The 14090-nt window shown below is 44.9% G+C and overlaps 1 protein-coding gene across 1 annotated transcript in view; it reads right to left on the bottom strand.

Moving 5' to 3' along the window:
- The window catches only part of MAN1A2 (mannosidase alpha class 1A member 2), a 320220-nt gene that overhangs the window by 103676 nt on the left and 202454 nt on the right, over window positions 1-14090 (bottom strand). Inside the window, exon 6 of the mRNA XM_054042404.1 lies at window positions 9631-9725. Within this exon, the coding sequence (XP_053898379.1) occupies window positions 9631-9725 (95 nt within the window). The remainder of the gene's footprint in view (window positions 1-9630; window positions 9726-14090) is intronic.

The raw sequence follows: 14090 nt of genomic DNA, 5'->3' as shown, positions 1-14090 counted from the left end.
TCAGAGTTCATCAACAAAAAAGGAGTATTTTTCCAGGTTGCTGCAAAGCCTGTTTGAACAACGTGGTAAGTTCATCAATATTAATGTGGGATGGGATCTGGAAAGATTCATGGATGCCAGGATCTTTAGAAACTCCAGCCGTGAAAAACTATGCAATGAAACCATGCAATGAAAAATGGAACTTTTGCCCACAGGATCACTATGGACATTCATGCGGTTGTGAATCCTCCTGTCATTCTGGTTTATGAAATTTTTTACTGGATACTTGGATAAGAGAAAGGAACTGTTTAACTATAATCTGAGTAGCTGCAGAATGACAGTGAAGTCTGCATATAGTAGACTGAAGAAAAGGTGGCAGTGTCTTATGTCAAGGCTGGAGGCTTCTGAGCAATATCTGCCTTGTATGATAGATGCTTGCAGCATTTTGCGCACCATCAGTGACAGCAAAGGTGAGAGCCTCACCAAGGGCTGAGAGGCAAAGGTGGAGAGACTTTCTGAATGTGTGAACAGCCAAGAGAGGGTGCCTCTGCAAAATGGCCCAACTGGTCAGGCCAATGATGCATTGTGCTCCTACTTTGAGGCCCGCATGCAGTGCAGGAAAATTAATGTACTGTAACCACGGAAAGGAATGCAATGGATATGCTTTGTGTAACAATTATGCTATTAGGGATTGATGTTATTAGTCAGGAGCTGAAATTTTTCAGTCTCAGCGTTTGGCATGCTGAAGTGATCTTGGTGGTCTTGAGAAATCATCTCTTAGTTTCCATGATGGCTTGGGCATCTTCTGATACTCTAGTCAACTTGTCCAGAATCCCATATCGGGGTTTGGAGGTGGCATCCTTGGCAAAAATCCAGTCCATTTTCTCATAGTAAGTGCAGGTAGTGGGAACATTATCAGAGGTCTTACTTTTATCCCTAGCATTTTTATAATTCTGCTGGAGTTCCTTTGCTTTGGCATGGCTCTGAGCCTTCTCCTGCATTTGCTGTTAATATGGGCCTGAACACGCTCTTTTCCCCAGTGGCCAATGAAGTCCAGGACCTCTAGACAGAACCATATGAAGACATTGCACATGACTCCTATAATGGATATGAGAGTCCAAGAGTGTGAACTTGTCACAAGCTGGAATTTCAAAGGGGCATCCCTAGATGTGTGCCATCATTTAAACATGGAGGTGAAATCCAGCCAAGATGAACCTGGAGTAGCAGAGGGCTATATACAAGTAAACAGATAGGCTAGTGCAGGTGTGAAGCAACGTAGTGTGGGATAGCAGAGGGAGGACTGCCTGAAATAGCAGTTAATTCAAAATAGGGATGCCTCCATGCAAACCTTGTAACATTCTGAAATAAGGCCACATCTACACTACAAAGTTATTTCAGGCAAGTTATGTTGGCCTAAAGCCTCTGCCGTTAGTACATTGCTTATATGTGTGCATACTTGGCTGCTTGTGTCGGTGGTGCACGTACTCACCAGGAGTGCTAGTACCAATGCACAGTGCAGTGCACCATGGGTACATATCCCAGTGTGAATCCAGTCATTTGGGAACTTTTTGAAAACGCATGATGGTGCCAAAATGAGTTGTGCTGGGATGACTGGGAGCCTGGGGTCAACTTCCCAACATGCAACAGTCTCCATCCCACAATGTCATCTGTATTCCATAATTTTCAGGCCTTTTTTCGAAATCCCACAAACCTGCATAGCCCTCCTCGCTATCTGCCATCTCTGACAGAAGCATGGAGCCTTCCCAGCTCTGCATTATTGTCATGAGCATTGCAAGCACAGAGCGTACAATCCTGCAGTATTTGCAGAGCCACAGAAGAACCGAATCAGTAGGGAACATGACGATTTCATGGAGGACACATTGCTATGGGACATAGCAAGAACCAATTCAAAGTTGTGTTGGTGTTCACAGAGCAGCTGTAGATGGTGGAGAGCCACTTCTAGGCCCGAGAAACTAACACTGATTGGTGGCATCGCATTGTAACGATGGCTTAGGATGATGAGTAGTGTCTGCAGAACTTTCAGATGCACAAGGCAACATTCCTGGATCTGTGTTCCGAGCTTGCCCCAACCCTCCAGTGCAGGGACACCAGAATGAGAGCTGCACTAACAGCAGAGAAACAAGTGGCTATCGCATTGGAGAAATGTGCAACGCCAGATTGCTACCGGTCAGTCAGAAATCTATTTGGAGTTGGGAAATCCACTGAGGGGCCACTGACATGCAACTATGCAGAGCCATTAATCACCTCCTGCTACACAGGACTGTGACTCTCAGCAATTTGCAGGATATAGTGGATGGATTTTCAGCAATGGGGTTCCTGAACTGTGGTGGAGTGATAGACAGCATGGATATGCCTATTTAGGCCCCAGACCACCTTGTCACAGAGTACTGAAAGGGTTACTTTTTTATGGTAATGCAAGCATTGGTGGATCACTGAAGATGCTTCACCCACATAAGCCTGGGCTGGTCATGGAAGGGAACACAGGACTTTTCAGAAAGTTGCAAGCAGGGACTTTCTTTCCCAACCAGCGGATTACCATTGGGAATGTTGAAATGCCAACAATGATCTGTGACCCAGCCTACCCGTTGTTCCCCTAGTTTATGAAGCTGCACATCTTGACAACACCAAGGAACGATTCAAATACCAGCTTAGCAGGTACAGAATGACAGTTGAATGTGCTTTTGGTAGATTGAAGGGACTCTGGCATTGTTTACTCACACGACTGGACTTCAGTGAGAAAAATATCCCAATGGTCATAGCTGTCTGCTGTGTCCTGCATAATATCTGTGAATCAAAGGGGGAAACCTTTCTGCCTGGGTAGAGTTGGAATGGCTGTCTGCTGAGTTTGAACAGGCAGACAGACACAAGGGCTATTAGAAGAGCTCAAAGCTCAGGGCGGGTTTTGAAAGACCATTTTTACAGTAAGCTATGTAATGTATTTTGTTGTACTGTGCTCTGCACAACCCTTCTCTTTTGTGGTCTAATAGGAATAGTGCAGTGATTGCTGTATATACAGAAATATAACGCTGTCAATACATCTATTAATTTTGTTTATGGCTTATTCTATGAGTTGTATCACATTGTCAGTAACAAGTAATTGGTTGCTTTCATACCTGTTAAGCATTTGGTAGTAGATGTTGCAAACAAATAAAAAAGAGTTATGTTTTAAATAATAGACATTCATTTTGTACAAGAATTCAGTAAAAAAAAGAAACTGAAATTTTAAAATAAATATATTTAAAATAAACTTACTGAAACTTAAAGGAACAGAACAGAACTTATGAAGGGGAAAAAACATTCATGCCTATTTCAGCTACATCTACACCAACCATCGCTTTCACAGGTAAGTGTATGTGAAGCTGTGACTGTCTTTAGTATCCTGCGGGGTGGAGTGGTAGGGATAGCGAGGCAGCCCTGGATGCCATGTGGAATGTTGAAGGGGACAGGGGATATAGAGAGGTCCCGATATTAGTTCTCAATGGGCTGCAGAGGGAGGCGAGCACGGGATTCTTGAACCTGCAGGTCCACCAGAGTCTGGAGTATCTGAGTTTGCTGCCTGAGAAGCCTGATTATGTCCTGGTGCATCTCCCGCTCCTTTTCCTGCGCCTTCCTCCTCTCCACTCTTTCCTTCTCCAGGCTGTCCCCAATGTTCATCCTGCAGTCCCTGTGCTCAAAGTCCAGTGCAGTACTGACTTGAAGAAGCTCAGTGAACATGTCATCCTAAGTCCTCTTCTTTCTCCTCCTTATCTGGGTCAGGCATTCTGCGGATGTGGAGGGGAAGTCCCTCAAAGCTGCAGCAGCTGCAGATAAACACATAAAGTTACCGCTGTCAGTATAGTCACTATGGAAACTGAAATTTAAGATGCAGAACTTGCTCCCCTAAAGTTTCAAGAACTACAAGTTCATTTTCACTTCTGGCTGGGATTGCTTGTGCACGGTGCCAGTCACAGCACCAGCCACGGTGAGTATGGCCCATTAGAGATTAGGGAAATGAGGAGAGAATTGCTTGGTTGCATAAAACTACTAACATAGGGCACTGACACTGGATACTGGCACCTTTTTCCACAGGCAGTGGTGATTTTAGCTGATATCTCACTCCTAATGGTAACAAAGATACAGAGAACACAGCTGCTGCTGGCATCCCAAAGTCACTTGTGTCCGTATACTGCTAGACTGTGTATTGCAATGGTGCCTGCCAATGTTATCACTGAGTGCCGTGGGAAATTGTCCTACCACAGAGGAAGAAATAAGGCTGCCATCCCTAGAACCCTGCGACAGAGTACTGGAGAGCACCTCTGTGAAAATTTCATCAAGATCTCTCAGGAGGATTCAAGGGACACCCCTGTGTACATAAACAAACTACTTTGCATGCTCCCTCTCCCCGCACCTAACTCTAGAGGGACTGAAAAGCAGATAGCAACTCTACTTCTCTTGGTTCTTCTAGCACGAATAAATTAATGAAAAGTCAAAAGCTGTGTCCTGCTATTTTGAGGGGGCCATCCCTGGAATGGAAAATTTATGTACACGCTTACCTGAGGTTCATTCCCCTGCATTGGGCTTGCCCATGCTCTATTGACAGGACTGGCTGGACTGCAGTGGAGTCAAAAACAGGTCCTAGCTTGCTGTGCAGCTGGATCCAGTTGCCTGTCTCCCATCCTCCTCCTCTTCCTTGTCCACCCCCTCCTCCTTTTTGTTCACAGCAGAGACCTGTGATTTGGGCTCCTTGGAGATATAGATGGTTTAGCTCATTGTAAAAGTGGCAGGTCTGCGGCTTGACACCGAATTGATTGTTGGCCTCCTGGTATGCCTGCTGAAGCACCTTGGCTTTCACGCAGCACTGTTGCTGGTCCATTATGCCCCTTCTCCTGCATACCCTGAGCACAGCCTCTTCTCCCCACAGGCCCAGGAATTCCAATATATCTTGTCTCCTCCAGGTCGGAGCACATCTGGAGTGTGTAGCTGGTATGGTCAGCTAGGCAGTTGCACACAACAGCGGAGAGCTGTTAGGTGTGCTCTTCTCGCTAGGCAATCAGGAAAAGGAATTTCAAAAATCCACAGGGCTTTAAAAGGGAGGAGTGTCTTCCAGTCTACTTGACCTCTGGGCAGTGGAATTCACAATGGTGACCAGAGCAGTTAGTGTGGGACAACTACTGGAGGACTGTTAGGGTTGACAAAGGTAACAGAGTGTCTACATGCGTGCCGTGCCAACCTCTGTACATAAACCTTGGCTCAACACCACTCCGGGAGGTGGTGTTATTATGTCGGAATAACAGGCCACTTACTCAGTCGGAAATAAATTTAAGTGTAGACACATGCACAACTGGGTCGATGCAAGACTCCTTACATCAACATAATTTATAGTATAGACCAAGCCTAAGAGTTATGTTGCTTCCCAGTTAAAGTGGGATAAGATGCCAGCTAAATAAAAAAAGAACTTTTGTGGGTCAATGTAAGGGAGTTTATGATGAAAAATTGAAGTTTATCTATATGGAAAAAACTTTTCTGTGTAGACAAGCCCTTAGCATTTATAAGTTCATGAATTAGTTTATTAACTGAAATTAATTAAAATGGTTTCTTTGAGAAATTTATTATCAGTTGTCTAACTTCTTTTTAATATCTGGAATAATTCATAGATGATCAAAATGGCCAGAAGTGACCATTTTGATCATCTAGTCTGACCTCCTGCATAGCACAGCGATAGAATGTCACTCAGTGACATCAAGCCCATTACTTTTGGTTGAGCTAACAATAATGGAAAAATGCAAACTCTTCAAACTCCAAAATACAGTTAAAACTAACTGAAATTTTATGCTTGGCTATATTTGAAGGTGGTGTTTTTTCTTTTTCTTTTTTGGTTGATCACTTTTGCCATTATTTTCATAAATGACAGTTTCTCATTCTACTTCAGAAAATTTGACAGTGAACTGCCCCCTTTCAGAATGGCTGCTATCTCCTACTGTTTTCAATGAGATTGAGGCCACATGCTGTGCTTAGCCAAAATAGCCACTCTCTCCATTCACTGGCTTCTCATAGTAGGGTTACCATATGTCCGTTTTTTCCCGGACATGTCCGGCTTTTTGGTAATCAAACCCCCGTCGGGGGGGAATTGCCAAAAAGCCGAACATGTCCAGGAAAAATACCGCCGGCCGGGCACTTCCCCTCCCGCAGCTGCTGTGCTCCCTACCTTTACTCTTCTGCTCTGTTTAAAGCTGAGCTGCCCAAGCACTACCGGATTTGGGCAGCCCCCATGCCTCCAGACCCTGCGCCCCCGGCCGGGCACTTCCCCTCCCGGGCTCCAGCTGCGCTGGGGAAGCGCTGGCCGGGGGCACAGGGTCTGGGGGCTGCCCAGCAAACCGTGAAGCCGGTAGCGCTCGTGCAGCCCTTTTTGTGTGGCTGGGAGGGAGGAGGGGGAATGCGGGGCACTCAGGGGAGGGGGCGGAGTTAGGGCGGGGACTTTGGGGAAGGGGCGGGGAAGGGGCAGAGTTGGGAAAGGGGCGGGGCCAGGGCCCTGTGGAGTGTCCTCTTTTTTTATTTTTTAAATATGGTAACCCTACTCATAGTCCTCTTCTCCATTTCCTGATAGCATAGGGAGACACCATCTTTTGAGAGGACAGCTTAGTTTCACTCCCACAGGAAGCAATGAGAGCCAGTACCGGTTTTGTAAGAAGGCATCTTAATGAAAGGTAGCCTGTGGCCTCAGGCCCATTAAAGACAATGGGAAATGGTGGCCATTTTGAAATGTGACTCGTCATATGTTTCTGTTGAGGAGATTTTATTCTTCAGCCTCTGATGACAGATACATTTCAGTTATGAAAATGCCAGCAAAAATAACTATTAATCTTAAATATTTATTTTAAAACTATCACCCACTGCACCAGATCTACTCAACAGAGAGGACAAGAGGAAATAGAAAACTTGCAGTGTGTATGAACAGTGGTCAGAAATAGGACTTGTGTGTGCAGGGGAGTATAGAGAACAGTAGGGAAGAAGAAAATGGGATATATCTCCTGCTGACTTGCACTGCTCTTGCAATGCAAAGCAGCTGTAAACCTAGTTTAACTGGCCAGTATGCCCTGGCTGCTTTGTTTTGCTCCAGAGCAGCCTAAAGCAGCCAGAGTGTACCGGTGAATCAGATTCTAACAGTTACATATTTTTAATGATTTCCAGTTCATACGACATACCTACAAATCATTAGATGAATCTCAGAGAATCATTACTTTTGACTTTCTTGTTCACGTTGAAATTTTTAATAATTTAAAAAAACAATCATAAACACCCATATGGAAATTCCCAGACAAAAATGATGTGAACTTGGAGTTAAGGTTCACAATGCTTGACAGTAATTTAGGGTAAAATATATTACAGAAATGTTGTGATTATCCCAACCCCAAACATTACAAACCCAGGCACTCCAGAGTTAAGTTTCTAAATTTAAAGAAATAAAAAAATGGCAAAGTATGGAAATGCATTATAGAGCACTGGTTCTCAAATGGGGTTGTGGCTGAAACCTGGTGCCCTGAGTCCCGGCGCCCCTCAACACCCCCCCTCTCCCCCCGCAGAGCTGAAGCAGGAGCTGTGGGGCTGAAACCACGAGCCTCAGTGCCCCACCCACTCCTGGGGCAGAAGCTGGAAGCTGGGCCTCTGCTCTGGGGCTGAAGCCCCAAGCCCCAGTGCCCTCCACCCCTGGCTGAAGCCAGAATTGGTGGGGCTGAAGCCCCAACTCAAGCAGAAGCCCTGAGCACATGGGCAGAGTTGAGGGGGCACAAGGGTGTTGCCACCCAAAACTACAGTGCCTTACCCAGAGTGGGGCAGTCCCAGGGGCAGCTCCACTCCCTCACCTCCTCCTCTCCCCCAGTCCTCCTAAGGCTCTGCTCTCTGGCCAGGACATAGGCAGAGGGGAAGCTGGAGCCAGGTGGTGCAGGGAAGCTGCTCCTCTGGCTGGTGGTGCCACAGAGCGGGCAGCCATAACATTCCCGTGTCTGCTGCTAGTGCCCAGGGATGCAGCTGCTCCTCAGCTCCCAGCCACCTCTGACTGCTCATGCAGCCTGTAAGAGCTGCCCGGGCGGGGGACCTGGCTCTGGGGCCAGGAGAGCCCTTGGGGAGCAGCCACCCCAGGGGGAGCCCTCCTAGCACACAGCCTCTAGCTACCCCTCTCCCTGCACCCTGAGCTACCCCCCTGCCTGCACACAGCCCCTAGCTACCCCCTTCCCTGCACTCTGCGTTACACCCCTCACTGCACACAGTCCTGAGCTATCCCTTGTCTGCACCCTGAGTGGTTTTCAAACTTTTTGAGCTGAGCCCCCCATTTGAGTTATATGTTTTGGTTGCATCCTTCCACAATCCAGACAGGGTGGGTGGCCTGCTGAGATGAGTCAGAAAGTGGAGGTGGTGCTTCCTCCCTGTACCCTGCTGTGCGGAGTTGGCTCAAGCCCCGCCAGCCCTTGCCACCCCAAAATACAAGTCAACCTACACCTATGCATGCATAAGGGTCCCACCCCTGGCCTGGAGCCCCGAATCTCCCTCTCCCACCCCTGCTGGGCCCTGGAGTTTTTATAGCATGTTGAAGGGGCCCTCGGAACGAAAAAGGTTAAGAACCCCTGCTATAGGACATCCAAACAACCTTAACTTCATCCTGAAGAAATAAAGGAGGAAAACAAAAGAGAAAGAACAAAATCTAATATGTCTTTAAAAATCAGTTTGATTTAATCTGAAACCACAAATATTAAAATGTTTTAATCAGATGCTCATTCTGTGGTGTTATTATGGGGTAGAGTTACGGTTATTTGGGTGCACTAATTGTTCATATCCATACCTTAACATATTTGGATTTCAATTTAGTTTAATCTTAATTTTGAATTTTCTGGATTTATAGTGCTTTGTTTTGGGATAATTACAAACATCTCTGTAATATACTTTACCGTAAATTACTTATATGTACTCTCAAACTTAGCTCCCTCTTAATGTAGTCATCTTAGAATTTAGATTTTTTTGAGGCTACATTAAACTGGAATAATGACTGTGAAACCCAGGGTGCTACACAATCAATAAATAAAGTACATACAAACGTTAATTTAAAATGTAATTTAAAAATATAAACGTGAGATGACTAAGCCAGAGAAGGACATTATATATTATATGTAACCATCAGTCAAGACTCTTCTTCCAGTTACACCAATGTAAATCAGGAATAACTCCACTAAATCAGTAGATTTACATCAGCGTGAAACTGGTATGACTGGGTGGATAATCAGTCCTTTCATCTTTACAAGTATTTTGAACCTCTGCTGAGAAAGGTGTGGCTAACACACAGCCCACACAATACATGAAGCTCATGGAGTTTAACTATGTTGCCTGGACCAGGTGTGGTCTACAGAGACTGCAGGTCCCATTGCATAATGGCCATGGAGCTACAGTGGGCCAAACCTTCATATGCAAAATGAGAGCAGTCACAATCTGCTACAGTTAATGTTAATGCACATGAGGCAGAGACCACAGGCTCCTAGTATATTTACTCTCAAGTGTAGTGAATATCACTTCGTCTGTATCTTCCACACTTCCTCTACCTAGAAAGGACAGAGATGTGCCATTACAATTTCTGGTTTAAAACTATAACAAAAGAAAATCTGTTACCTTTTCAGATTCACCATTGCCCAGGGAATGCCTGTGGGTGTGTTAAATGCCGGAAGGAGCTTTCCTGCCAGCTGCACTGCTTTGAGCTTGAACACCTGTGACAGTAGACAGAAGGATGAATTTCTAACAAACCTGGTTTTCTTTAGTTTACCATAAATTAAAGAGAGATTGTTACTTTAAAACATATATATCCCCCAATCCCATTAGGAAAACTTTAGATTATCAAAAACAATTTTTTTTCTGTTCTCTTTTCACATTTATGATTTAATTTTTACTAGTTCACTTTCCACATTTCACTAAGATTTGAACACGAAGTTTCAATTTTGAGCTTTCATGCTCAACAGTGCTGCTCCTTGGATACACACTGAAGAATATGAAAAAAATCCAATTACTATTATTTGCTGTTGTAACCATGTTGGTCCCAGGATTATAGACACACAAGGTGGGAGAGGTAATAGCTTTTATTGAACCAACTTCTGTTGGTGAAAGGCACAGGATTTCAAGCTTACACAGAGCTCCTCTTCAGGTCTGGGAAAGGTACTCAGAGTGTCACAGAGACCATTAACTCCCCACTTCACCTGAATAGTCTCTTGCGACCTGTTAACTCTTGATGCTTAACAATCTGTTCTACTTTGTATTTGGCTGTAACACTCTGAGTACTTTTCCCAGACCCGAAGAAGAGTTCTGTGTAAATTCAAAAGCTTGTCTCTCTCACCAGCAGAAGTTAGTCCAATACAAGATCACGTCATCCACCTTATTTCTCGATTAATATTAGGTATTTGAAAATATCTTCCAAAACTATCTTTAAAAAAATCTCAGCTTAAGATTTCTCCCTAAGTCTGATTTTCCAGAAGGATTAATTCTGCTCAGTCTCTAGTCTAGGTCCCTCTGTCTCATAAGAATGATTCCAAACCATTTTCTATACGGCTGGAGCTAACAAAGCCCACCTAAGAACAGTCAACAGTAATTAATCTGCATCTTTATGCAGCATTCTAGCACCTGAATTTAGGATGGTTCACCTATGCAGGGTTCTGGAACCTGTCACATTATCACAGTATCTATGGAAACCACACCAGAGTCTATGCTTGTTCTATTTTGTATTATTAAATGAAAAAAAACTTAGTTAACCCAGAGTTAAGGTTCTAAAATTGATTCCTGTGGAATTCTGCTGGAAACACCCCCATCTGATGATGATTCCCCATTGACTACTACTTTTTGGGATAAGTCAGCCAGTTCTGAATTCATTTAATATGTGCTTTATTGATGCTGTAGAGTGCTAATTATTATTTTAAACAGAATGTTTTTGGCATGGAGTCAAATGCTTTACAAAAGTCTAAGTGTATTCAATGGCAAAAAGCTACATTAACACAGAGTTAAGGTTGCTTGGTGGCATGTTGTCCCCTTGCAGAATGTTGAGTTGAGTAAAATTCAAACTTTTGAAAATCAGGAAACACTCAGTTAACATTGCATGGGCAACCTTAACTCTGCCCTCTTTCAGAAGTGTCCCAATATGCCCCATTAACACACATACCTTTACTCTGCCAACCCCACAGTTGATGAAATGTACCAGCTCTTCACCTCTTTTTAAAATCCATTCCCTCTCACCTACAAGATTCCATCTAACTCTATTAAAGGGTGGGGGAGGGCTGCTCATGCTACTTTCTCTCTGTGCTCTTTGAACAATGCCTCAATATGCACATAGCACATACTCACCCTGGCCCGTGGCATTATAAGATTCAGGAGGTTCCAGATCCCAGTGTAACTCACACACTTAGCCAACTCCCCAGAAAGAATATCACGTGTACAATTTAAAAACCACTTCACAGCCTTTTACAACTTCCTTACACTTATTCACAGGATATTATCTCAACCTACATTTTGCTTAACCATGATTAAAGCACTAGAATTCTCTCATATTCCTGCTCACTGCTGACAATATCCTTTGTAATAAAAGCCTTATGCCCTGATACTGACAAAACCTACACATATTTGCATACTTGTAATGAAGTGGGAATTTCCTGTAATATTTGCTTGAATCCTAGGTGTGCGTCGTTTTCCCCTATACTTTGCTACTCAGTGGGGAAAATATAATTAAGTTTGCTCTCATGGCTGACTAAGGCCTTGTCTACTCTACAAACAGTGAATGCGTACACTGCAATGTGACTTTTGGCAGCAAAAACGCCCTGTTTTGGCAAAAAAATACGATCACCCCGACAAGAGTCATAAGTCTTTTTCCTCTAAATTTTTGTCGACAAAGTGCCGGTGTAGGCACCACGCTTGATTTTATCACTTTAATTGGCCTCCAGAAGGTGTCCCACAATGCCCATCGTGACCACTCTGGTCAGCAGTTTGAACGCCACTGCCCTGCAGCCAAGTAAATGACCATCTGCTCCTCCCCCTTAGAAGGCCCCTTAGAATTTTTGAAATTCCATTTGGCATGGAGAGGTCTCATCGCATCTTCCCAGGTGACCATGGCAGGTTATTGCAGCAAACGCTCTACCGCTTGAATTATTGCGGAGCTCCTGGATCTGCTCATATAACTTTTTTTTTCCTCTTACTTAATTGGCCTCTCAGAGTTGGTAAGACAACTCCCACCTGTTCATGCTCTCTGTATGTGTGTATATATATCTCCTCAATATATGTTCCACTCTATATGCATCCGAAGAAGTGGGCTGTAGTCCACGAAAGCTTATGCTCTAATAAATTTGTTAGTCTCTAAGGTGCCACAAGTACTCCTAATCATGCTTCTGTGCATTGTTCCTTGTGCTTTGGCAGATGTGACCTTCAAGTGATCCATACACACCAGCTGAGCGTCTCCCCCAGATAAGAAAGTGCCCAAGACAGAGCAAAGAAGACCTGTTCTGGGAGGTATTGCACTCTTCCAATGCAGAGAAAAGGGAACAAAAGGATTGGAGGGAAGCCGAAAGGCAGGACAGAAAAGAAAATCAGGTGTTTGTTAAGGACACTACTGAATGGATGATTAAAGTAATGGAGGTGCAAAGGCAGATGCTGAACTCCTTAATAGTGCTGCAGACTGAGCAGATCCATGCCTGCCCTCTCCTGCACAGGGCCGGCTCCAGCGTTTTTGCGGCCCCAAGCGGCAAAAAAAAAAAAAAAAAAAAAAAAACAAGCCGCGATCGGCGGCAGCTTTACCGCTGCCTCTTCTTCGGCGGCAATTTGGCAGCAGGTCCTTCCCTCTGAGAGGGACTGAGGGACCCGCCACCGAATTGCTGCCAAAGACCCGGACGTGCTGCCCCCTCCGTTGGCCACCCCAAGCACCTGCTTGCTGCGCTGGTACCTGGAGCCGGCCCTGCTCCTGCAGCACATTCAGAACTCTTTTCCGTGCCTCCCCCACCCCCCAACTCCACCCGCGCAGTCCTTTCCACTTTCCAGGACTTCTCGGTTTCCCCTTGGCTCCACCCCATTCAGACAACTTTCATAATGATAGCTGGACCTACACACAGCTCTGGTGTCCTTGTGCCACAGTGCTGGGGTGAGCTCCACATACAGTTCTAGGAAGGTGGCTTTCTCCATCCGAAAGTTCTGTAGCCACTGCTTGTCATCCCACACCTGCATGACAACATGATCCAACCATTCAGTGCTTGTTTCCCAAGCCCAAAAATGACGTTCCACCATGTTCAGCTGTTCTGCGAATGCCAAAAGCAATCTAAATTTGCTCCTATCCATATCACACAGCATGTCAGGCAACTGGGAGTCTTCTTCAATTAGGAATTTTGCAATTAACTGCACTGCCATCCACGATGTCTTCATGACAGTTAACAGAGCATAGGAGAGTAATGCGGGATCCATCCCTTCTCATAAAGATGCCGGGGTACACAGCAAAGAAGGTCCATTGAAAAATGCCATGAAAGAAAGCCGGAAGCCCATCAAGTGCTGGGACAGAAACCAATACATCACAGGACATTGAGCCAGGTCCCAAGATGTGCCGTGATCTGCTCCACCTTCCCACAACACCTAGCGACAGATGGTATCGAGCTGGACTGTGGTACCCACAGTGCAATGGTCACACTGTCGATGATAGTGCCCCAACTGTGGACGCGCTCTGCCAACTTTTATTATGCAGATTTCTGAGTGTCGACATCACTTTTGTCAACAAAACTTGGAAGTATAGACAAGGCCTAAGAAACATAGGTCTGTGTGTCATATCTCTGCCTGGGTAGAATGAATAGAGTCAGTAAGGAAATGAATGAAATCAACCCAAATCAACAAGGGGTCCAAGAGAAACAATTTGAGAAACAGGGATTGATACTCTCAGTAGGGAAGCTGAGCAGAGACCCCCACTCAAGAACAAAGGGCTAAGAGGTGTGAGATGGGAGAATAAGTGAGGGCTCTGGAAAAAGACTGTGGGCTCTCTCACCTGGGAACTGACTAAGGCCTGGTCTACACTATGAATTTAATTCGAATTTATCAGCGTTAAATCGAATTAGCCCTGCACTCGT

Source organism: Malaclemys terrapin, chromosome 1, assembly GCF_027887155.1.
Source record: "Malaclemys terrapin pileata isolate rMalTer1 chromosome 1, rMalTer1.hap1, whole genome shotgun sequence".
NCBI lineage: Eukaryota > Metazoa > Chordata > Testudines > Emydidae > Malaclemys > Malaclemys terrapin.
The sequence above is the reverse complement of the archived record's forward strand: the minus strand, read 5'-3'. Positions and strand labels throughout refer to the sequence as shown.